Genomic DNA, 26,174 nt, shown 5'->3' with positions numbered 1-26,174 from the left:
TCAGAAACTCAGGCGGGCAGCTCTACCTGTTCTTTAGGGCGGCTATAGCGCCGAACTGACTCCATGGCAGTGAGTTTGGGGTTTAAGAACCTGGTAGTGCCGTCGGGTAAGCTGTGGACTGCCAACCACAATGTCAGCAGTCCAAAACCATCAGCCAATCAGAGGAAGAGAGAGGAGGCTTTCTATTCCTATTTCTATTCTAACTCCTAGACGCTCACCGTGAGTCAGAAACAACTTGGTGGGAGGAGTTTGACTTGGTGTGAAGGGGAAGTGCTCTCAGTGGATGTTTTTTAAGTTATCTAATCTTTAGGGAAGCGGGTTGCCAGGCCTTTCTCCCGTGAGCTGCTGGAGACATTGCCATGGCACCAGGGTCCCTCCTGTGTCACCTAAAACCCCCAACCCAAGCCACTGGCACGGCGTTGGTTCCAGCCCACCGCAGCCCAATAGCACCATGGAGAACGGCCCAGCCAAGTTCCCAGGCTGTGATCTCGGAACAGAAACAGATTGCCACCCGTGTGTCTACAGCTGAGTGGTTTCGAACCGACCCTCCCAGAGTACTTCCTCCCTGGGCCACCAAGGCGCCCTCTGAACCGGTTCACAAGCGTCATGGCTGGTTTAAGCCATTGACACTTGCTGGAAATTGTAAGAAGAAAAGGCAGAAAGGCCAAATTTAAATACAGGGCACGTCTACCTCTTCTGGCGGACAGGGAAACTGCCTCGACTCAGTCTGGACTATGAGATGACGCTTCCTCCCTGTTAATCTTTGGACTGCTCCCTCCCGAGAATTCTGTTACCAAAAACAGCCCCAAGTAGAGGATACTCACATGTCAGTGCGCAGGGTACTTGTGGCAGCCCCGCCGTGCAGGTACCCGGGTTTTCGGGCGTGGATTTGGGCGAGGAAGGCCTTCTCAGAGGTCGGCGAAGGGACCAGATCCTCAAACTGAGTCCTGGCGAATTCCGAATCCACGTTGCTCTCCCTTTCACTTCCCACCTCTACCAGGTACCACAGGGAAATAGAGAATGGCTCGTCAGAGTTTTATGACCTGGGAATGAAGGGGCTGCACACATGGTGACCTAAACCACCCAGTCAGTGAGTGGCGATACTTTTGCGAAAGACAAGAAAGTGTACAGGGCGGCTTGCCCGTAGCCAGTGCCCGAGGCACTGGTAGATAGTCACAAGGTCGTAAGGGCCAGTGTAGATGAATGATGCATTTGCTTTAGTGTTCTCGATTTAAGATCTTTGCCATCTGAGCAGCTCCAGATTAGATCTTTTGTTTCCATGGACTCCGTGTTATCTAGTAGCTTGTCCACAGGGTCTGCCACGGACAGCAATCAGGAGCTGTGTGACATCCCTGATACATGATGTCGCATTTCCTCCCTGCTCAACCCAGGTGGGGGTGGGGTGGGGTTGTTACCATTCCGTTTTTTGATTATTTTCTGCATTTCCCTAACTTGCTGCCGTGAGCACACACAAATGTTAACCGCCTTCCAAAGAGTGAATGGCCAAAAAATATCTGACCACACTGACAGCGTGTCATGTCGATCTTTCAGATGTCTTTCTTTTTGTGGGTGACAAGGAGCAGATTTCCAATAGAGCACCCTCCCCGCCCCTTGAATGCGGGGCTCCTTCTGCCCGGAGCAGCCCGTGGAGGGACCAGGGACTCACCGGCATTGAGCTCTTTCACAAGAGAGGACATGGTATTCGTGATGGAGTCTGCTGCCACCAGCAAGTCATTCCTTAAATTCCTTCTTGAACCTTAAGAAGAAATGATAATCATGATTTTTAAAACCTGAAGTTTTTCCCCCCTCCTTTTGAAATGATTGTATTGTTATGGTAACCATATCCATTGACATCTTAAAACAAGAAGACTTCAAAGAGTTCCCAGGAAAAATGCTTTTACTCCTTTGCTAGAGAAAGCACACCTGCATGAACCTAGTGACCCGGCCGGCCGCCGATGGCAGGGATGATGATTGACAGCTGTGGTAGTCACCTAATCTGGTGTCAGTCGAAGGATTAAGTGTGTAGGGTAGGGGTGGAGTCTAGGCTGTCAATCTGGAGATGGCCAATGAGACTTCTGTGTGGGCATGGCCTTCTCCTGAGAATTCTGGGAAATCTGGTACTTCCTCCTTGGAGGCGGAAGACACTTCTCTCTCTGCCACTCCCTTGGAGACATTTGCAGAAGACAAGCCATATAGACGCAAACAGACCTCGGAAGTCGGAGAAGCCACAGAGAGACCCCTGCCAGCACTGAGATGTTTCCAGCGCCACTGGATCCAAAGACTTCCTGCCCACTGGCTTGTGATTGTCCTGCATTTGGCTTCATTGCATGTGTTTCCTGAGTCTGAAGAGGACTTTATAGATTGGTATCAGACATATGGGCTAATATCAGATTTGTGGCCTTAGACTGGACTGGGGTGGGATGTTTTCTCAATGTTCAATTGCTCTTGTATATAAATCTCTTTTTTATACACATATGTGTGTCCATGGATTTGTTTCTCTAGTCTACCCAGACTAATACAATAGGTGTGCATAAAATTACTGCCCAAATCAAGGAATTAAAACAGTTATCATGGCACAAGATATACAGCAGAATGTTGCCATTTCACCCACGAAAGCTACCATTCAGGATGTTAATTACATTCACCATGCCGCAGAACCGTTGCCACTACCCACCTCCAACCATTCTCACTTCCCCACAGAAACTCAGAGCGGGCGCACCATGTGGCTCGGTGCCTCATTTTCTCGCAGAGGTGGTGTTTTTTTTAACCAGTTGTAGGTTTATGACAACTCTCCATCAAACAAGTCTATTGGTGTGATTTTTAAACAGCAGGTGCTCACTTCATATTTCTGTGTCATATTTTGGAGTCATAACATTTCAGGGATTTCTTTCATCATGCTATTAGATATTTTAGATGCACTGGGACGCACCAACATGCATGTAACTCGCTTTATTGCCACATTTGCTTTATCAAAGTTGCCTGGAAATGAACCCTTCCCCAACCCTGGGCAACCACTGAAAAACTCTAGGCATTTTCCTATTCTGAATTTCATGTCAGTAAGATCATGCGACATCTGTCCTTTCATGTCTGGTTTATTTCATTGTGGGCCAGTAGAAAACATCACAATAAGCAGAGGAAAGATTGAAGTGGTCAAGGATTTCATTTTACTTGGATCCACCATCCATGCTTCGGAGAGCAGCCTGGCAGTTAAGGTATCAAGCAACAGATGACTTGGGGAAATCTGCTGCGTGGGTCCTCTTTAAAGTATGACAGAGCAAAGAGGTGACTCTGAGGATGAAGGTGGGCTTGGAGTCAAGCCATGGTGTTTGCAGTCACCTCCTACACATGTTTACAGTCCCCTCCTACACATGTGCTAGCTGGACAAGGGCTCAGGTGGGCCAAAGAAGAACTGATGCACTTGATTTATGGTGAAGAATACTGAAAGTACCATGGGCCAGAAGACTCATCAAACGTGTCTTGGAGGAAGTCCATCCAGAATGCTCCTGAGAAGCTGAGACTTGATCTCTAGTCCTTTGGACATGTTACCAGGAAGATCCAGCGCCCGGAGAAGGGCACGATTTTGGTGAAGTAGAAGGTCACTGAAAACGAGGAAGACCCTCAACCCGATGGTTCGACCTGGTAACTGCAACAAGGGGCTCAAACTTAACAGCCACCGTGAGCACGGCAGGAGACCGAGCAGTGTTTCCTGTTCTTGGACACAGGGTTACTGTGACTTAGAGCTCCTGGACAGCAGCTACAATGTTTTCAAGATTCAGTCAAATCATAGCCTCTATGAGAATTTAAGTTCTCCTTATGACTAAGTAATCTTCCATTGTGTTACATACAGCACAATTTATTTATTTATCCATCGGTGACAAGACACTTGTGTGGCTTTCATCTTTGATGATTGTGATTAATAGGACTCTCAGAACAATTCTAAACATTGGCATGGGGCATGGTTAGTAAGATGACATCCCCTAGGGCAAACCGGAACAGCCCTGGGTACATTGTGATCATTTGACTTATGAAAAACCTGCACGGAGTAATGTCTGGGTTTGCCAGAAGAGCTGTGCGGTTCGTTTCCACTCCTCGGTGGCAGGACACACTGGATATCCACACGCAGGCTCTGCACCCTATCAGACTCCTGGAGCACTCTGTAGTACCATTCTAGGTACCTCTGAGGTATGGGAAACAAGAATCTGGGGCTGGAAATGGCTAAGAGCTTCAGGCGCTAACAGAAAGGTGGGGAGTTTGAATTCAAGCAGAAGAAAAGCCGGGTGATCTGCCTAGGAGAAATTAGCCACAGAAAACCTCCACACGCATGGGGTTGTCATGAGTTGTAACCAACTCAGTGGCAACTGGTTTAGTTTGTTTTTCAGGAGTGGAGGACCTGTGTACCAAGTAACCATTGGTGTGGAAAGGGTCATGGATTCATGCTCCTGATGCCAAGACACGGGCATTGTGGCAGTTACACAATCTACTGTCAACTTGAGTGAAGGGGTGGATTCTAGCCTGTCATTTAGGTCATAGCCAATGAGGCCTTTGTGTGGGCATGGCCTTCTCTTGAGGAATCTGGGAACTCCTGTCTTCCCCCTGGGAGGTGGGACACACACACTCTCCTTGTGAGACATTCCTGTTGACAAGCCACATGGAGCTATGCTGATGGAGCCAGAGCCCTGGAACTAGAGGAGCCACATGGAGACCCACACCAGTGCTGAGATGCTTCCACCACCACTGTGTCCACAAGACTTTCCACCCACTGGCTTGTGATCTTCCTGCATTCAGCATCACTGCATGTGTTGCGTGAGTCCTAAGAGGAATTTATAGACTGGTATCGGACATATGGGCTAATATCGGACTTATGGACTTGCTTTGGACTGGACTGGGATGTTTTCTTAATAGACAATTACTCTTTGTATAAAGCTCTTTCTGACACACACAGGAGTATCCCTGGATTTGTTTCTCTAGTCAACCCGGACTAACACAGGCATCTCTCTCTATATGTCCGGTATCCCAAATTGAAACTTAGAATGTGTTTCTCTGAAGTCTGCTCACTGCCATGGCGTTGACTCTGACCAATAGTGACCCTATAGGACAGAGCAGAATTGTCCCTGTGAGTTTCTAAGACTTTACATCTTCTTGAGGCTAGACAGCCTCATCTCTCTCCCACTTCGGTAGGGAGGAATTATGACTATGTTTCAAGGTTTCGTGGTTACTTGAGGGTTGGGATGGGAGTGGGACCTGGTGAAGATAGCGCAGAGGGCGGATCAGCACTATAACTATGGAGTAAAGCGTTCGAGGTTTCAAGTAACTGATGTGCAAATGAACTTAGGTGGCACAAACTTTTTGTGCTTATAATCGATACTTCTGTTATTTCTCAGGAAGTAATAATTAAAATAATAAATACAGTTAAAATTTAAAAGTTTAAGTAGGTAGAACATTACTTAATATAAAAGTTCAAATGACTGAAAACACAGCAAATTTATTCAAAATATGGTCGAAGTACAGGGCATTTCCCCCTACCTTTTAAAAGAAAGTTATTTTGTTAATATCCAAAAATCTTGAGTTAATTTCATTGTTCTTAAGAAAACCCCCTAGGATGAATCCTCTTTTTTTTATAACAGAACAAAGGGTCCTCATTCTGCCCTTTTATAATTTATTCTGATGCCCTCCCTCCATGCACAATGGCTGAGAAGGTCTATTTTCCCATATTCTTGGTATCTTTGTATATCATCACTATTATAATTCTTTTACTTTTAATCTGGTGGGCAAGAAGTGGCATTTGTTAAAATGTGTACATCTACTATTATTTGTGAAATTGAATATGTGTTCATACTTTTCTTGTCATTTTATTATCCTCTATTTTAAAAATTATTTATTAACTATATTTATTCTTCTTCTATTCTATTGTTCACTTTGTTTAGTTGTGGGGATATTGTTTTCTTATTACAAGGATCTACATATAACCTCCTCCCTTTGAGATGGACAACAGAAAAGTGGGTGAAGGGAGACGTCAGACAGGGCAAGATATGACAAAATAATAATTGATAAATTATCAAGGGTTCATAAGGGAGGGGGGAAGGGAGAGGGAGGGGATAAAATGAGGAGCTGATGCCGGGGGCTTAGGTGGAGAGCAAATGTTTTGAGAATGATGAGGGCAATGAATGTACAAATGTGCTTTATACAATTGATGTGTGTATGGATTATGATAAGAGTTGTCTGAGCCCCTAATAAAATGATTTAAAAAAAAAGCAGTCCTTACACATGTCTCTTTTTTCCTAAGAAATGTGAAGACCAGGAAGAATATTCGTGACATAGTGGTAATTGAGAAAATATAAAGTGCAGAACACAGTAACTCCCGATCTGATGAATGGGAAAATAAGGAACATGTGTGTATTACCATGTACTTACCCCTCTGTAACTGCACTTAAGCAAATGCTGGCAGAGAGCACACGTGAACTTAGTAATGACTGCTCTGAGTGAGACTGGAGGGGTGGGACTCTGCAGGAGGATTAGTTTTTGCTTACTTTATAAACGTTCACAGTGATAACAAGAAAACAAGTTAAACATTTTCAAATGAATAGAGCCACTGCAATGGGGGAGTGCATGCCAACAGGACAGAGAGCGCAACCCTGGACGGTTTCCTTTGGATGGACTGCCTCAGATTCCCCCATGAAGGGACTGGTGGGCTCCAGCCACCTGCCTTTCAGTCAGCGACCCCCATCCCACCCACTGCACCATCAGGGCTCGTTTGGAGTCGTTGAAACCTACTCACTGCCACGGAGTGGATTCCATCTCACTGTGACCCTTCTAGGGCAGTAGAACTGCTTCCGAGGGTTCTGAGACTGCAGTCCTTACAGGAACAGACAGCCTCATGTTTGTCTCAGAGAGCGAGTGCTGGGTTTGAACTGCCCACCGCTTGGTTAGCTCAATGCTTACTGGACAGCAACATTAGGGCTCCAGTTGGGGTACCCAGCAGGTGTCCATGGAAGAGGCCACCAGTGAGAGGATACAGCCTGTCATCTCCTGTTTGTTGTGCGCCCCCGCCCCCTGCCAGAATGAAGGCCTAACCTGGCAGCCCTGTAGTACAGAGACAAGGAGCCAACTCTTCTGGGCATCTGAACAGGGATGCTGTCAGGTGACTCAAAAACCCTGGGATTGTTCCATCTTAGTCTTGAGTTTAATATAAAGAGAATATAGCAGGAAATTAGGAGCTGTATCAGGATTCCAAAACAAATTGTATTCATCAAGTTTCCCAAGAGCATGGTGGAATAGTTTCCCGTCCTGAGTGAAGGCTCTCAGCAAAATGAGGCAGGCCCGTAGAAAGAACCTATACCTAGGACCTATGCCGCTGAGCCAGTCCTGGCCCATAGTGACCACCTATGGGATTTCTGAGGTGGTAAATCTTTTGGGAGCAGACAGCTGTATCTCCAGCTGGTGGGTTCGAACCACAGACCTTGTAGTTATCATCAAACACTTATCCCACAGCACCCCCAGCACTCCTTAGAGATTGGGATAAGAGGTTTAGATCTAAGAGAGCCACATAACACCCTAGATTATACTCCGGGTAACTGATAACTCAACTACTCAATACATCTCCATGACTTATTTTCCACATAGCTATAGAATACCCCCTACACCACGAACCAAAGCCACTTACTTTGTGCAAAGGCCTCTTGTACATCTCCCCCAACCCCGGTAAGAGAGTCCTGAGGCGTGTGCGTCGGGGTGGAGCAGGCAGACGCTGACCGGATGGGCATGGGGATTGGCCTGCTGATGGTGTGGCTGGGAGAGGAACGCGGAGAACCTGCCCCTTGGGACTGGAGAGACAACACAAGTCATTCATTCGTTTTCCCAGTAACTTGTCATAGACCATCCCCAATGCCACAGGCAAATGTTAAGCCAAAACAGTGACAACAAAACCCCAAGCAGGAGAGAAACCTAGGCAATTGTGCTGGCGTCCTCCAACCTGGGTTGAAGGGAATCTGAAGCTTTGGCGGAGTATCGACGTCTCCGAATATTAGTGCTGCGCTGTTCCATAAGACAGGGCATGTGTGCCTGTACCACGAAGTGATCATGAAGCAGACGTCATTACAAGGTGTATATATTTTCTCCTTGAAGGAAGTGTTGCACAGATATAAAAAGACATTGAAGTGAAGGTTTGAAATGAACTAGGAGACTCTTTGGAGTGGGTCTGGTTTTTATAGGCTGCCCTGAAATTTCTGAATTGTTCTGGTATCATCCTTAAAGGCAAACTCATGATTTACAGGATGTCATCAGTAACTAGAGGGCAGACACATTAACTTGGGCGAAAGGAAAGGCAAAAAACCCAAAATTGTCATGCAGTCTTAAGCATAATCACTCTCAAATAAGACCCCAACGGAGTTGTAAATTGTTTCATCCCCACATTCCAGATTTTGCCAAATTACCCTTGATTCAGGGATGCAAGTTGGGCAGAGAAAAGAGAAATCATGGATTCTAATTGGGGGCCACTGCTTCCTGCAGGAAGGGCCCTTCTCTTCATCCATGCAAAGGCAGTATTCTAGCAGGGCAGAAAGGATAGTAGGATTTAATAAAGAGGAAAGATTAAAAAGTAGAAACCACCTAACAGCCATTTCTTGCTGCACTATGGGCACTGGCACAAAATCATGTTGAGACAGTCACGCATTGAATTTGAAGGCTTTGTACAATGAGGAGTCTGGGAAGCCTTTCTTCCTGATTTTAATAATTCGCTAACAAAGGAAGTCAGTCACACACGTTAGAAAATGCAATGAGAGTGCCGAGAGGAAAGATTAGGTGTCTCCATCTAGCCCGTTGCAGTCTGGCCAGAGCAAGTGTGGCCTCTTTCCGAGCAATGCCCAGAGCATCCTCATCAACTCCTTCCGCCTCCCAGGCATGCACCACATGAGCCCAGTTTTGCTGTGGGCCCAGCTGCTTGCGGTTAAAACACACAATGTCAATCCTGTAAAAGGCCATGCTGTTAGCTTTCCAGGGCCCAGCATCACCCGTGGAAGGTCAATCAATAGACCGTGGAAATCCAGAACTAAAATCTATGCAAAAAAAAAAGAGCAGAGCACAGAAAAAAATAACTCATGATGACCCAAGGACTGAGGATTCCATCGGATCACTCTCCACAGTACCTTGTCATTGTCCATCCAGGCCGGGAGGGGGAACGTGGCAAGGGGGCGAAGTTTTACATCAAGGGGGCGAAGTTTTACGTCTTGCCTTCCTGAGCCCGTGCAGGGAGGGCTGTGGACCTCGTCAGCCCCATTTGGCAGCTCAGTCCCATTACAGTGAAAATCTCCGCGTCTGAGCATCCATCAGCCCTCAGGTTCCAGAGCCCACGATGGCTTCTCATGGGAGTGGTGCATCCCCCGGGGGGGACCAAGGGGTTTTAGAGAGGGTGTCTCGCAGAGTTCTCTCCACCAGCCTATGCGGTAAGCCAGTTGCCATCACGTCCATTGCGACTCACGGGGGTTTCCTGTGCTTCGGATCCCCTTTGAACTGTGCTCCCTGGGTTCTCAAGGGTGACTAGGCCTTTCTGCGATGGTCCCTCTTGGTGGATTTGAGCCAGTGAATCTTTCGATTCATGGTGAGTGGCACCATCAGTGGCACCACCCGGGCCTCTCCTCTGGGGAGAGGGTACATCCGAGAGCTCAAGGGGGCGGCTCAGGAGATGGAGCTACAGAGGGCTCGGGTACAGAGGGGTGTCTGACTATCCAGAGCTGTGGGATCCCACCGCCCGGTGCTCGGACTACCCAGGGCTGTGGGAACCACGGCGGGCTGTGGCAGGTGGAGGGGCCCTCAGAAGAGATAGGTGGTGGTCAAGTGCCTTTAAGGCTGCTCCCTTGGGCAACTCCTTCTATAGTTCCTTTCCAAGGCGAGGCCCTAAGGAGGGCTCTCGGCTCCTTCTGTCTGTCCCCTCTGTCAAGAAGCTACGTCACAGCTGGGGGTGGGGTTGCGACAGGTAATTGGGTGGAGGGTTTGGTAGGGACTATGTTCTTCTGGGCCTCACTGTGTGGGCTGTCCTCTCAATCCTGAGAAGCCAGATCCGCACCTGCGGTGGCAGGTTGACAATGATAATCCAATGCTCCTCGTGTATAATGCAAAGTGCTTATGGAATTTTCACAGACACGGTTCTCTTTCCTTGTCCTAACAATGCTGGGGTAGCAATCAGAGCATCTGATGTTTACGTAAGCAATTTGCAGTATAAAGCACACCAACCCCCAAATTGCTTCATTCAATCTTCCTGACAATCACACGAGTCTTATTTCACAGTCTGGACACTGAGCCTCAGAGGGGGTGGGGAGAGGGAGGGTGCCACTGGGATACCCAAAGTCTCCAAGAGAACCCCAAACTCAATGCTGATTCATAGTGAGCCCCTTACAGTTTCGGAGACTGTAAACTGTTTATGGAGTAGAATGCCCACTCTTGGTTTCGAACTGCTAACCATTCTGTTCGCAGCCCATGTGTTACCACTACACCACCAGGGCTCCTACCAAAGTCTCAGTGCTAGTTAACGACAGAGACCAAATGGACCTGCAGCCTTCAGACTATAATGTCACGTTGTTAGCTCTCCAAGGCCCGGCATCACACGTGAAAGTAAAAACCAATGGACTGGGGAAAAAATACAGAACTAAAAACTAAGCCACAGACAAAAAAGAGCAAATCCCAGAAAAAATCACTCATGCTTCTGCTCAGGATTGTGGACATTCAGAATCCCCAGCTTCCAACGTCATTCCGAGGCGAGCAACCAGAAGAGTCGCTCAGGGCCTCCCGCTGTGCCAGGCAAAAACTTTAGTTTTGGGAGGACATTCAAGGATGGGAGAGCCCATGGGTTCACCAACTAGTGCAGAAATACAGCCTCTACAATTTGGGAATACGAAAAGCTCCGAAAACGATGTGTTCCCTAACTACTGTGGTCCCAAGGGATGGAATGTGATGGGCATGGTTACTGTGCTGTATAGCCTTTCTGAAATCTGGAAAAATTCTGATTTCTGGAACACATCTGGACCCAATGATTTCAGATGTAGAGTTGGTGGCCAGCATTGTGATATTTCAGTGGTTCTATGGAGGCTGTGCTGAACATAGCCCTGCTCACAGCGGCTATCCCAGGTTGTAGAAATTTCAAGGAGAAGAACTATATGTAGCTCTCGGGTCTGTGGGCCTCTCAGCTCTACGCACAGTCCCCCCTTCTGTTCCTGCACTGGACCCTCCTAAACTGCGGCTGGCTGAGGCACTTCCAGCCTGCTTCTCCCTGCTCAGTGCTCAGTCTCCACACCCTACTTCTCCTATTCCATTGTCCATCTGCCTCCAGCCTTCAAACTTCCCCATTAGTGGTCCTGTGTTAAGAGGGAAATATATAGATATAAAGGATTGTGGTTATGTGTTAAGGGGAAAACAATGGACCGAATCTAAGTGTGAATGGCTAATAGCCACTATGTGCTAAATGGATCTCCAATTGGTGCAATTTCAGGCCTGCTGATTGTGTGAAGAATTTAGGGGGAAGACTGTACTGAAGACAAGATTCAGCTGCATCTTTCCTGAAACTTGCAACTGCTGATGCACTTCTAGGGACAGCTGGGTAGCCTCTATCCAGTTCTTGGTCTGGGGAGGGTGGGTCCCTGGCCCTGAGTGTGATCATGACTCTCTTTCTCAAAACACTGTCCAGTTTGATGAATGACACCTCTTAGGAGAGCCCGCCTGTGGCTTTCCTCTCTATTTTGTTCTGCTAGAGCCACTGGGAAAGTGGGTTTGTCTGTTGTCATTGGGGTCGGCCAGTGGGGTGTCAGTCAATTTCATGTTGACAGGTGGCGTCCCCTGACACGTGGTGGCCTCTGGCCAGAGAGGAGGCTCTCTGTTCACAGCTTAAGAAACTCTCCAGGGACTCATCTCCGTGAGCCTCCTTTCCTGAAAGGAACCCGGTGACTAATGGAGGAAAGGCTTCAGGGGCAACCGTCCTGGCAGATCAATATATAGATCCAATATTCCTATTCCAGAGGAGGGAGTTGATTTATAGAAGAAGGAAACCATAGCTCACACTTGGCAATGTTAAAACAGCGATCTTCCTCGAGAATAAATAAAAAATGAGTTTCCCCACTCCATCCTCTCAGCCTACTCAACCTGCTGTTCGGTATATTTTTTAGAAGTTGGACATGATTCATACCAAGATGGCAATAGTGGGCCATGATAAGGAGTGGGGGCACTATAAACCCACTTCCACCCCATCAGGCATGAAAAGTCCCACCTTCCAGGTTAGGTGACCAGAGCCCCCTGGTTAGGTCTGGCTGCCTTCAACCACCTGGGGAGGTCCATCTCTAGCCAACCCTCTCTCCGTGATTTCTTCCAATGCACATCCACCAACTATCCTCGCCACACTGTGGACACTTCCTGGAGTCAAGCTTGTGTAAGGCTGTGTGTGAAGCGCTGTGGGCTACAAATGAAGTGATTCACTTCTCAGAGAGCAGGCAAGAGGTCCCGTTTGACTCGACTCTTACAAGTGGAGATTTCCAGGCAAACAAATTGACATTGAGTAAAAAGAAGGGCATTCGAGGTTTTAGAAATAGCCTGAGGAAGATCATTAGAAAGGCTAGGGGTTTGGGAGATCCCGTGGAAGGGTGGGGGCTGTGAGGAATAATGAGAAAAGAGGCTGGGATGGGGCAGAGCCAAGTCACTGAGGGAGCTTAGCTCATTCCTGAGCTGATGAGATGTTTCTAAGGCTTTTAAGCTGGAAGTTGCTTTTTAATTCTCTGAGGGACTGAATCAAGTCCACAATTAAAACGAATCATGTGAGATAGAGACTGGGAGAGACCGTTCTTGAGCACTACGTGATAGCCTTTATACTGCGTGTTCAATTGGTTTACTCTTCATAGCATACCTGAAAGAGGGAGATTAAAAACAGGTGAAACTCAAGTTGGGACATTTCTTTTTCTGGGCGGCTCACATAACAAAAAATTGTTTGGAGGAAGTAGAAACCTAAGTGATTACTTGTGTTAGTTGGACCAGCTAGTTATGAAAAAGAAAAAAGAATGGGGGACCCGGAGCTTGCATTTGGAATTTTGTTTGACTTTCTTCCCCTAATTGACACGTGTTAGCTGACTAAGGAAGAGAAGTGAGAGAGTGTGTATGGAAAATAGAGGTCAAATTGTAAATATAGATGTCTATCTATTTACAGTCATATTTATACCTGGCATTCATATCTTTTAAAATCTAAGTGCTCTCACGCTTTCGTTTAACATATACACAGGCACCCTGTGAACCAGGGCTTTTCAACATGTTTTAAACAAGCTACCATGGAGGTGATGGACCTACTCAAGATCCCACAGCAATAACCAAAGAGCTGGGACCACTGGGACTCAAGTCTAACTCTGGCATGTTTCTCAGAAAACTTCGACCGAGGTCATTCTATCAGAAGTCAAGGTCAGGATCCTTGGTTTTAGACTGAGCCCAACTATTTGGAAATGGAACTACGGTATACCAGAAACCATCCATCCTATTGCCGTTGACTTTGTGATGAATATTTTTATGAGCATTTGGGTGATGGTCCCATCCACAAATATTAAAACATACACAAAGAAGAAAGAGGGTAGGATAACGTCAATTTGAGTTTTGTAAAAAAAGATTTATTGCTTATGATACCATAGTCATCATATTACAGTGCTCTTTTGTGTGTGTGTGTTCTCTCCTCAAGGGAGGGATAAATGCATGCATCACGTCTAACAAGAAACAGAAGATATGTAGGAATCAGATATGCCAGTATAAGGGCTACATGGAACCGCGCAGACTTAGGATAAAGAAAGTAGAGGTTATTAAAATCAAGCACAATTTTTTTGTGTGAGCTGTTTTAGGTTTAATTTTACAAAATGGAAGTCCCCAAAGAGACAAAGATCATAAATAAAAACAGAATTTAGAAGCAGATACTAGGCAAAACCCCCTACATTCTCTCCTCAGATGATGCTATACCACTGGAAGCCTTTGTGTTTGAATCACCTGTGCTTGTTTTCATGTATGACCACCTCAGTCGGGTTGGGATTTCTGGGACTCTCCTCATAATTTGACTACTGGACAACATAAGTCATTTTGACTACGGGTCAACTTGTGAAATCTACTAGTACATTTTTTTCATGTCATTGTCCAAAACTCCTTCTCTAAAGCTCCATGTGGAAACTTCTGTTGCTATTTTATGCCAACAGGAATTGCAGCCTCTTGAGAATTGGCATTTTTGTTCCAAGAAACCCACTGACTGCCTTTCCTTCTTTGTCTCCTTGCCAGGAAGCTGAAGGAACACTTCCTATCCTTGATGATGAGCCCACCCACCTTTTCTTCTCTTTGGCTTTTGAGGTTTCTATTTCCACTTTAGGAATTGATGTATTTTGATGTAAGCTGCCTTAATCCCTTTTTAGAAAGCAGCTTGATGATCAAATACGTAAATGAGAAAAATGGCCAAACTCTCCCACTCCCTAAATGATTCTTGGCCAACATCTGGGTGGTAACTTACATAGAAGCCACTACTGTCCCATTTCCAATACCCAGAAGCTCCTGCAGGTCCCAGTTGGGAGGAGCTGGAAGGAATGGTGGCAGTGATACTGAGGGAAACTGGCATCGTTTGGCTCAATGCATCCCTCTGTTTATAAACTCCCTGGTCCATGGAACCTTTCAAGTTCATGTTGCATGGGAAATGGTAGAGAATGGATCCCCATGGGAAATGGCTAAGCAAGGCCTACTGGCTGGGGATCTAAGCTTACCCTCTCTCTACTAGGAGGAAGAAAGGGACCTTTGAACCTTGTCTTTTCCCCAGATGAACATGCTAAGTAACTCAAACTCCACTGTTGAGTTGATTCTGATTCATAGTAACCTGTCGGGCAGAGTCCAACTACTCCACAGCGTTTCCAAGGTCATGAGTCTTTACTGACACCTCTTTCTCCTGTGAGCAGCTGATGGGTTCGAGCCACCGATGCCACTTAACCACTGCACCAACCTAGGCTTCTACAAGAAGGAAATCAATTTGTGGATACCTCTGTGCATGACACCCCATGGGTGTCTCAGGAGAGCTGTACTCGAGAGGGTTTTCAATGGCTGTGCTCGTTCAGAAGTAGATTGCCAAGCCTTTCTTCCGAGGTGCTCTGGGTGGACTCAATCTCCTAACCTTCTGGTTAGCAGCCGAGAGTGTTAACCATGAATTCCACATGCTAAGTAAGAGATAGGAAAGAAGAGAGGCCCTGGGCAAAGAGATGGCCCATGCAGAAGGCATTTTCACCAGACTATGATCTACGTGTGTTGGAAGTGTGGTAACAACAGCCCCTGGATGCCTTTATGGCTCTATATTCTGTGTGTCATTCACCCAGGGGACTGACGATCTCTCAGTAAAAGTTGACTGTTTGTAAAGTAATGTTTTTTCACAAAATACAAAATCGTGTAATACATTGCCTTTATTGTTGGACAGTACAGATTGGTTTGGCTTTACACGTTCCTCGTTTGTTTGTTTGTCTGTTTTTTACATACCATGGGAACGAAAGATCACATGTGTTCAGCATTTTGCAAACAGAGTCTTTGTTACACACAAACACACACAATGAATAATAGAAGAGAATACAGAAGAATCAGAAGATGCGCTGAAACTGAGGTTCTAATGGACCCACGCGGATAATGTAAAGCTTGGAAACAATGCCAGCGAGTGGGGTCTATGGTCATACACAGCTGGGGACATGCATTTGAAACGAAAGCTGCTTTCGTTTGGATTGATTTGATTTAATTTATTTTCTGAGTATGCTGCTCCCTCTACTGGCTTCTGGACCTGATCACAGGACTAGATGCCAGGCTCTCGTCTCGACTAAATTTAGTCACAAGGTGCCTAATTCTAGGGAAGACGTGTGCAAGACACTTGTGAACTCACAGGCCAGAAAGTTTCTCACGGAAAAGACAGAGGTGGAGCCTGACGTATTCTTTAGGGCAGCGGTTCTCAACCTGTGGGTCAAGAACCCTATGAGGGTCAAACGACGCTTTCATAGGGGTCGCCTGATTCATAACAGTGGCAAAATGGCAGTGATGAAGTAGCAATGAAAATCATTTTATGGTTGGGGGTCACCGCAACACGAGGAACCGTATGGAAGGGTCGCAGCATTAGGAAGTTGAGAACCACCGCTGTAGAGGGTACTGCCACTCGGTGGCAGGGACTCTGCTTGGGGCAAGAACCACAAGTACAGAGAGAGAACAGTCTTCTCTCTCATGGGACTGGGCACGTTGGTGACCAGTCGGGGACAGGGCATCGTCGTCAGGCCACGGCTGAGATATTGAATTGCCAGTGTTTTATGAAAGAAAGTTCCACGTCTTTACATTAAACTGGAGACAGTATTTGGAGTGTCAGAGGCTGTAGTTAGTGCTCAGCTTCTGAGTGTTGTGGGTTGGAAGCTAACATTTGACGTCAGGGCAGCTTTAGCGACTGTGATGGGTGACGTTAATTCCAAGAAGGATCTGGTCAACAGCCCCGAAAAGTGCTACCAGACCCTCGGAGATTGAGAAAGACCCAAACACATTACAATTTGTTCCCTCTTCTAAGAGATGTAATAGCTCTTCTTTGGATGCCAACAGTAGTAACAGTTACAAAAAAAAAAAAAAAAAAAAGCTAAATTTTCTGTATATCTCATTTCAAGCACTACATCAAAAAGGAAGCAAATTAGTATGAGTTTCTTTCTTTCTTTCCAAACTGAAGCATGAACATACATTAGAGGCAAAAGCAACGAGAAAGACAGCAGGACGGCGGGCCCCTCCATTGTTAGTTAAGACCTGCAGTAGGGACATAACTTACTCCCTGCTTCAGCTCTTCTTCCTACAGAAAGATTGAATCGATAAGAGTTAGATTACCCAGGGTTCCAGCGAGAGCAGGTACAGAGTGGGAAGGGAAGGACGAGGGAGGAGAAGACGTCAACATGGCTTGGAGGATCAGGTCAGGCCTCTACCTCCTCAGGGACTGGAGTTCCAAGTTGATTTACTTTGGAGTTGACTCCACAGGCCCCTCTGAGTCCTCTGTGTACTGAACTATCTTTCCACACCGTCTCTCTCTAGCCTAGTGTCAGCCTGGCTGGCACCATCGAGGGCGCTCAGCTGAGCTAGGTGCAAGCCAAGATGGCTATGGTACGCAGATTCCTGTCCCCGGGCTGTTGTGGGAGGCCCATAAGCAGGTAGCTGCTTTCACAGCTTCCCTCAGTTCTGTGAAACGAGTGATGGGCTCAGAGCCCTTTATTGGGTCCATTTGGAAAAGGAATCAGAAGGAGATTTAGCACACCATCGAGCGAGGCTAAGCCAGAAATAGCAGCAGATTCTTCATGATCTGGTCCAACTCTACCATACATGGTACAGCAGTACAAACAGAATTCTGTACGTCATACATCTAACACACTGGGATTGAATTTTTTTTTTCAGTAAAGAAAAAGAATTCCCAACATCGATAATTAAAGAGGACATGAATGGCAGAAGGAGTGGACCAAAAGGTACAACAGTAAGGAGCAACAAAAGAAATGTTATTCAGGGGACAAGGGCACATAGAACAGAGCCCAAAACATGTTTTTAAAAAATGTGTCAAATCAATAAATGACTGAAAGAAAGAAGTCAAAAAAGAAGAGGGAGAGAAGAAAGAAAGAGTGAATGAAAGGAGAAGATGCAGTAACAACAAATGATGGTGTGTTGGGGACGTGGGGGCTCCATGCACAAAAAGAACATCCTGCCTTCCGGCTGAGCTGACCAGGGCCTCCCCCTTTACTGCCCTCCTACCAGTGTGCCTTTGGCATGACCCAGTGCACACTGGTTCATGCTTGTGTGCATCAGGCATGGCATAAGGATGACCACATCCTACTGCCATGTCTTCTGGACTAAGTGTGCCTATGTGGCCCTAAGTAGTTTTATAAAAAAAATTTGAAATACTGGAAATGTAATTTCACATAAAATGGAAAAGGGCCTAAAATGTCATTAAAGAAAGAACGTCGTTTCTCAAAGAATATGGCAGGTTATGTCACGCCACAAAGGACTTTTCTCACTGGTTTTATTACACGTTTTGCCTCCTGAAAAAGGAAGGTGACAACAGTTTGCATCTGAGGCCCATGGAAGTCCCGTGACTTGCTGCTGAAGCCGCACAGGTGAGAGCAAATATTTTACTGGAATGAAGAGGTGTTCCTCTTAATAAAACTGTCATCACCAATGGTGGCTATATCTTGATTGTCTGCCTAGACATCAGCCCCTGTTCAATCTAGTCAGACTTGCTGAAAACGACTCAATACAAAAACTGCTAAATGAACTCAATCTCATCATTTGTGAGAGGACACCAACTAAGCTAGGAAGAAGTTGGCCCAGGCAGGTCCTCATCAGACCGGCTCCAGGAAAGGGATATGGATGCGCACGGCCCTCTAGCTGAGCTTGGGACAACATGTTGGGGGACTTGACAGGCAGTGGTTGGAAAACCATTGCACGTCACGTGTAAAAACAGTTTACAAATGCCACACTCAAAGGTCTAGGACACAGTTATTGGAAATGTCTTACCTTTAGTAGCTTCATGAGGCTTTCTAGCTGCACCATCAGCTCCCTCCGGCTCTCCTGGAGAGCAGACATCCGCTGTTCCAGCTCATCCTTGCGCTGCCTAAGAGAGAGGCGGCTGTCATCAGAAACTGCGTTCAACCCGCTGTGCGCACCGCGGTCCCCACTCCGTGGACACTGGATTCCCGTCAAACAGGCCCTCTCAGAGTCATTGATAGGGCCGCCAGGGGGGAAACTGTCCTCAACTGAGGGCACACTTAGTGCTCGGGTAGTCCTTTTATTTGTTAGAAGCCAATTGAAACTTAGGCTTAAGTCCTTTTAGACATGGATGCCCCTACCATCTCTTTCCCTTTAGACTCGTCCTTAGGAAAGGTCAAGCAATCACTAGAAAAGGACATCAGGTTTGGTAAAGTGGAGGGTCAGTGAGCAGGAGCGAAGACCTCCACGAGCTGGGTTGCCATGGTAGCGGCAGCAATGGTCCCCGACATACAGAAGAGGGTGACGCTGGAGCAGGACTGGCCCATGTTTCCTCTGCTATCTGTTGGCGCTGACTCCCCCTCCCTACTGGAACTCACGAATTGGTCCCTGAAATAGTTTCTGAATGCTCACTACCGTAACGGGTCCTGTGCTGTGCCACCGAGTCCCGTGAGACCACAAATGTCACTGAAAGTGGCCAATGCTTTGAGTCCTCCAAATCCAAAGACCCTTTTATAAATCTCACAAAAAATATTATTGGAAAACCTGATTTAGGAAAGTGCATTTTAAGTGGTTTCCACCCACAGTATGCACTATGGTGCTTTTTCGGAGGTGGAATTTTAGCAATAGACAGTTCTTGCTGTTCATCTAAATTTTTTTTGTTTTGTTTTGGGTTTGAGTTCCTAAAATGAAGTCAGTGGAGAGAAGTTTCTATGTAATTGTTCTATAACTGAAAATTATCTACAGGGTTCATATAGCTTTGTTTTTTCGAAACGCCTAGTAAACGCTCAGTAAGAGTGGAAACCATTAAGGACACTCTATAATCCATCATTTATGCTGACACTAAAAGGGACAAGAATTACCTTTAAATGGAGGAAGAAATGAAACACTATGGAGAAGAATATTAAGAGCTCACATTTGTGAAAACTATATATATCCTTTCTAAAGCAAGCTCAAATCCATTATTTCATGATCATTAGTGAATAAGTAGAGCATACAATTCAGTCTTACGCCAAAGGCATCTGAGTTTCATGAAACATTAGGGTTGACACTGAAAATGTGTAGCTGTTTTCACCATTTATGAGGGTAAGTGAAAAAGTATTGCCACAAATCACAGAAGCTGCTGTTAAACAAAGTGTGACAATGTGAAGCTATTGTGTCTCAACATGTGCTCCATCTCTAGTCTACAAACTTCTGAAGGTGGTGTTTCCAACTGTCTTGGAACCCTGGTGGTGTGGTGGTTGTGAGCTGAGCTGCGGTCCACATGGCTGGCCGTTCAAAACCACCAGCAGCGACCGTGGGAGAAAGACTGGGTTGGTCACCTGAGTCAGCATTGACTCCGTAGCAGTGAATTTAATACTTCCCCAAAGAATTCTGTGCTCTTTGACTTATGTATCGAAACGGCCGTTTTGGCAATCTCACATGGACTCCTTACATGCTTTTTGAAGTTTGGAAGCAAAAAGAAGTCAGGAGGGGCAAGATCATGGCTATAGGGTAGGTGGGGAGAGTTTCCCAGTGAACTTGTAGTAGACCTGAAGAATGAGCAGGTGCATTGTCACAATGGGAAAAAAAAATACCTTGACACAACTTTCCTGGCATTTTTTCTTACCAATACAGTTTAAATTTTCTGAAATGTTCTTCATAATAAACCCTAATAATTGTTCTGTGTCCTTAGGGAAAAATCTATCAACATTACCCTTCTGGGAGCCCCCCGCCAAATAGTTGCCATAACCATTAGCTCTCTCTGTCTGACCTGTCTTAAATTTAGTTGGCCTAATTGATCTCCTTGGAAGCCACTGTTTTGATAGGACTTTTTCTAATGGCAGCCTAGTGGGCTCAAGACAAGTATATCACTGAGGGAATGTGTTTGCAGCTGATCAGAGACATATTTAAAGACGTTTTGTTTGTAATAAACCTGCGTGTGTGTGTGACTGGAAACCCTAGTGTAATACTTTCTGCTACCCGTATAGATAGCAATGTATAAGAGCCCTGGTGGCGCAGTGGTTAATGCACTTGGATGCTAGGCAAGAGGTTGGTGGTTTGAGCCTATCAGCCGCTACTTGGGAGAAAGGTGTGGCAGTGTGTTTCCATAAAGGTTCACAGCCTAGGAAACCCTGTGAGGGAGATCGACTGTCCCACAGCATCATTTTGAGTTGGAAAATACTTTAAGGCAGTGGATTTTGCTTTTTATATTAATGTATGAATATATATGCCTAGTTTTAGTTGCACAGACACAATATTGACGGGAATAATAGGGATTCTGAAATGGAAATGGAGAATATAACAATGTCATAGTGAGTTAGGTCAATGACATCCAAATGAAAGGCATTTCATGGAGGACAGTTCTGGGATCCAGAGGGACCATTTCTGACCCGTTTTCATATAGGCTTTCTCTATGAAGCATTAGAAGCTTTTAATTTCTAAATACATCAGTCCTTTTGAAGATAGCTGTTTTTTTTAAGCTTAGATTGTTATTGTGACTTATCACTGAAGCACTCCTTCCTTTGATTTCTCCTGTAATTGCCATTTTTCTGAATGCAGTGGATGAAGAGCATCATTTTATAGGCTTTCATGGTATCTTATTTTAGTATTTATCTCTTGAGCTGAAACACCCCAGCTTTGAGGGTGTTGGCCCATTCAAAAATATTCTTCCATGATAAAACCCTTAGCTGCTTTTTCCTTGACCTTGTCTGTACATGGTGTTTCAAGTCCATACATATGCATATGCAGGACGGTCTGCTACATGGGTAGAAAGAGTTTCCCATTTACTTCTAGTACTTTTCTACATAGACTCCATACTTTTTTGGTCTCTTGGCCACAGGCACACCTTGGGAGTCAGGTGAAAGCAAAATTCTAATAAGAAAAAAACAGTAAGAGAGACATTTAAAAACTCCCAGAAGGAGTTAATCCATGCTATTTTAGAATTATTTAACATTTAAAATATTATTTATGCTCTTATTTTACAGTCTTCATCTCTTCAATCGGGACATTCACCTTTCCATGCATCTGAATGAATTCGATTAAAGTTTATTCGTTTTTACCACAGGTGGTCATGAAGAAGGGTAAAGGAAGGTACAATGCTTAGGGGACATTGGGCTTCTATTAAAAGGGATATAAACGTTTGATAATGGGTAAAGATAAGTTAGAATAACGTGATAAATGTAACTACTGCTCCTGAACTGCACATGTAAAGACTGTTGAAATGGAAACTATTTGATACATATGTACATTTATTATAATAAGAACCTTAAGAATAAATATAAGTGTATGCAGCAGTGATTTTCAGATGTGAATCCGAACAAGTCTGTGATGGAGCTGCCACTGCCCCAAGGAGAAATAGGTCAATGAGGCCACATCGTGATTTTTTTTTCTATAAACTTAAATGTATTCCTCTTTAAAAGAATGTCACGTATTCTGAGACCCTGTTGGATGACTGCTACTTTGATACGTGTGCTAAAAATACTTCCTCTTAGGACACGGGGCAATTGGAAACAACTGAACAGAACCAGTGAATTAGATAATACTATGGATGAATGTTAACTTTTGTGAGTGCAATGGAGAGATAATTGGATGATGGTCCCAAGGCTGTTTGCAAGAAAGACTTCATGAGCTGCGTCCAAAAGATCACCCCTTGAAACCCGTCTGGAGCACAAGCCTCTTCTGAGGCACATGGTCGCCCTGAGTTACCGACCCCCAGGGGCACTGAGTCGGTGGGGCTTTGTCTTTTTTCTGTAGGCGGGTTTGCTTATTCTCAGCGAACACACACGGCAACAGGTCTCAGAGGAGAGGACTGGTGTTTGCAATTACTCTCAAGTGACTCCGAAAAATCTGAATGTAATCCATTATTTAAAGGAAGAGAGAGAAGAATGTAGCAAAATGTGTAGCATTTTGTAGCATATATGTTGCTACAGATATGTAGCAACAATATCTCTAGGTGAAGGGTAAAAAGAAATTAATTATGCCACTTTACGACTTTTCTGTAGATTTTGAAGTTTAAAAAAATACAAAAACCTAAGCTATATACCATCGTTTATGAAACTGGTAGTTACAGATGATGGGTCTTTTAAAAGATACCATTCTTTGGCAAACATTCAGTACTTAATTTTATGCTGTTTCTCAAAATTCTAAGACTCACTGCTGTCAAAAGCCAATGCTGACTCATAACAACCCCCTGGGAGTTTCCGAGCTGACAGCTCTCTGGGAGTAGAAAGCCCAGTTTTTATCCCACGGAGCTGCTGGTGCTTTAGAACTGCCGACCATGAGGATCGCAGCCCAACGCATGATCAATCAGTACACCATGGGGCTCAAAATTAGCACACACAAAAATGAAACCAGTCAATGAAATGAAAAAGTCTGGGCTTTTCAGACTTGCATTAGACATCCCAATTCCATTTAAAAACCAAACCAAACCACCACAACACAAAAATGTAATCTTCTGTTACCAAGCTTTCTCAAAGAATAAGTTGATAAAATCGGTTTTCTTTCTATCGGCTGTGATGCCTATTTTTTAAACAAAGGCTGGATATGAAAAAGGATACTTGTTTTTCTTGCAATTTCTGGTGTGATGTTGGTTGTTTCCGTTTCAGTCACTGTTTTCTTCATACGAACAGCTGATTTCTCTCTGCAAATACAGTTCTTAGCTGTCTTAATAACTCACGTGTCCCTCAATAGTTTTGATCTTTCTCTCTTTCTTATGTTTTAAGATGCTGAAAGTAAAGTAATGTGTGGGAGCCGATTGTCTTAGGATGTCCTCTGTTGGTTAGAATTCCCGGGCTTCGGAGTGACAGAGCACACGTATTCCTTCCCTGTAACTCATTTCCTCTCTTCTTTGTTCCAGGATTTAAGCAAGGCTGTGGAACAAAGCCGTCAGGACTTTCCAGGGAGCTGAGTCTCTGAAAGTCTGACCGGCAACAGTAAATGCTTTCTTTCCTGTTCCTTGGGAAATGGCTGAAACACAGCATTTTGAAGGTTTTCCGTGATACCCCTCTCCAGACCATGGCCTAAGTGGCTATCGATACTCTTGCTTCTTTGTTTGCCTTCTAAGAAATCGTCAACAATCCCTCGTGTGAGAAATTGTCACAGAATGCAGGACATGTGACAAGAACTGTATGTGAACCTGTCTCGAATAAAGTTCTGGACTCCGGAGTGTTTGTGCTTCAGGAGTCCCCTATGCCCCACCTGTTATCATTAACTTATCTCATATCGATCTTCCTTAATCGCCACTGTGCCCCTCTGGACCATCTAGTTGTGAGAGAGCTGGTTCTCATTGAATCTCACGGTAATGAATTGGTGACAGACATGGTGACTTAAGTTCCAAACAATGATGGTTAGTGTGTCACAAAGATATGGAAATGCTCTATGTGGGAATAATGAGGAGAAAGCCAGTCAGGGTGACAGAAGACCACCCTGAAACAATTCTCTTGGAGATGTTGTTCACGCAGGAGCGGAGGACCCGGGAAGCCACATGAACACCTCAGACCTGTCTCGGTTTTGTCTGTGCCTCTTGATGACCTGAGTCCTTGACGTTTTTCAGTAAAGTTGGAGAAAGATGTGATTCACATGAGTCTGATGTGATACGAGAACTCTGTGTGTTGGCTTAGTGTGCAACCCCAATCCTTGTAGGGTTTCCTTCCTGATTAATGGTATAATCTTCAAGATCGTCTAAGGCCATTGCAACATCATGTCTTCTCCTGCCTACTTCTTCAGTTCCATCTCTTACCATGCATTCCACCACTCCAGATCCACAGATGGGTCAGCTCCTGGAAAGGGCCGGATTCTCCCCAGTCGTGCTTACTTCCCAGAAGTCTCTTCCATAATCGCTGCCAGGCCCTCATCCCTGGCTTAGCTCAAACATCCCTTCCTCAGCGTAGCATTTTCTGACTCTCTGGTGAAAGGCAGGGTTGATAAGGATTCCTTCGAAAAAGAAAATTTATCTCTCTCTCTCTCTCTTTTGTTTAAGTTAGCTTGTGTGGCATAAAAGATTTTAAATCAATTTTACTTTCCCTCCTTTTGTTACCACCCAGACCAGTGTTTAGGTCGGACAGGTAAGGAATCTGGAGGATCTTTGAGACTGTGACCTCTCTCTCTTGCTTTTGTTCTGAAATTTTATGCATTTGCTCTTACTTTCCCCCTCTTGTTTGTGAACTGTAACACCGACCAAGAAAAGCACGCCGTGTGTGGTTTCACAGCTGATCTCATCCAAGCAGCGAAGGTATTCTATTGGAACCCCTGTACGTGGATCTTCTTCTTGCTTGTGTTCTTTTTCCTTTTCCCACCACCTCCCCGCCCCTTCCTCCCTGTTCCTTCCCTCTTATTACCCGCCCTCTGCCCTCACCTCTTGGACCTGGGCTTGTAGCAGTCTTCAGAATCTTTTCCTTTGGTGTGAAAACCATTTTTCTTCTTGTACGATGGTGCCATGAAATATATTGACCTTCATGAGACTGAGTAACTTTGCAGAGCATGATGTCCTCCATGCCACGAGGTGTTGGACAGACTGGTCGTGTTTTTTTAGGGATACAGAACATTCCATTATGCATATGTACTAGAGTTTGTTCATCCATTCCTCTGCAGACAGGACTTTTGATGGTTTCCATCCTTCATTATTCTAGACACTGCTACAATAAACATGGGTGTGCACATGTCTGCTTGCTTCTGTTCTTCCTTTCTTTAGGGTATATGCCAAGTAGAGAGATTGACTAACACAGCAGGATCATAAGGGAGTTGTATTCACATTTATTTAAGGAAGTGCCCTACTGTTTTCTATAGTGGTTATATAATTCTGCAGTTCCACCAACAATATATTAGCAGCCCACATCCTTTCCAGCCTTTATTATTATTATTTTTTTTTAGTTTTGCTAAGAAAGTCGGTATTAGGTGGTATTTCAATGTGGTTTTAACTTGTATTTCTCTTAAGGATAATTAATGCAAGTATTTGCTCTTATGATTGTTGGCTGCCTAGATGTTATCTTTAGTAAGTTGTCTATTTATGTCTTGTGCCCATTTTTGATTATTCATATTTTTAAAAATTAAGGTATGGTAGTTTTCTATAGATTTAAAAAATTAGCCATTATCCCTTTATCTGATGTAGCATTGACAAATACATTTTTCCAATCTGTGGGTGGGTTCTATTTTGACTCTTCTGGTGAAATATTTTGATGTACATACATGTAATTTTTTTTGAAGTTTAGAAATGTTGAATTTTTAGAAGTTATCGTGTTGTCTTCTGTCGCGTGGGCATTTTTCATTATGTTTTGCAGTGCATGTATGCCTTGTATTAGGGCTTTTAGGTTTACCTCTGTTTTTTCATGGATGATCCTTATGGTCGTAAGGGCTTGTATGTACGTCTTTAATCCATCTTGAGTTCATTGTTGTACTTGGTATGAGGGATGAGTCCTGTTTCATTCTTTTGCTGGTGAAGATTCATTTCTTCCAAGCACCATATATTCAATGTGTTTAAG

The 26,174-nt window shown here is 44.9% G+C and overlaps 1 protein-coding gene across 11 annotated transcripts in view; it reads right to left on the bottom strand.

Moving 5' to 3' along the window:
* DTNA (dystrobrevin alpha) overlaps positions 1 to 26,174 on the bottom strand; it is a 373,548-nt gene that overhangs the window by 11,533 nt on the left and 335,841 nt on the right. For 7 of the 11 annotated variants that reach the window (XM_045296183.1, XM_045296186.1, XM_004702946.2 and 4 more), the window contains 4 exons: positions 18,529 to 18,625; positions 7,661 to 7,820; positions 1,667 to 1,756; positions 825 to 993 (listed from right to left, as the gene is read on the bottom strand). In XM_045296183.1, the coding sequence (XP_045152118.1) occupies positions 825 to 993; positions 1,667 to 1,756; positions 7,661 to 7,820; positions 18,529 to 18,625 (516 nt within the window). Of the gene's footprint in view, positions 1 to 824; positions 994 to 1,666; positions 1,757 to 7,660; positions 7,821 to 16,065; positions 16,826 to 18,528; positions 18,626 to 26,174 lie in introns of those variants that run through there. The other 4 variants (XM_045296188.1, XM_045296190.1, XM_045296189.1 and 1 more) reach the window with 1 other exon arrangement.

This window comes from Echinops telfairi, unplaced genomic scaffold, assembly GCF_000313985.2.
Source record: "Echinops telfairi isolate 266 unplaced genomic scaffold, ASM31398v2 ScPeMD7_7400;HRSCAF=8409, whole genome shotgun sequence".
In the NCBI taxonomy this organism is placed as follows: domain Eukaryota; kingdom Metazoa; phylum Chordata; class Mammalia; order Afrosoricida; family Tenrecidae; genus Echinops; species Echinops telfairi.
Note: the sequence above shows the minus strand (reverse complement) of the source record. Positions and strands in the feature narration are given on the sequence as shown.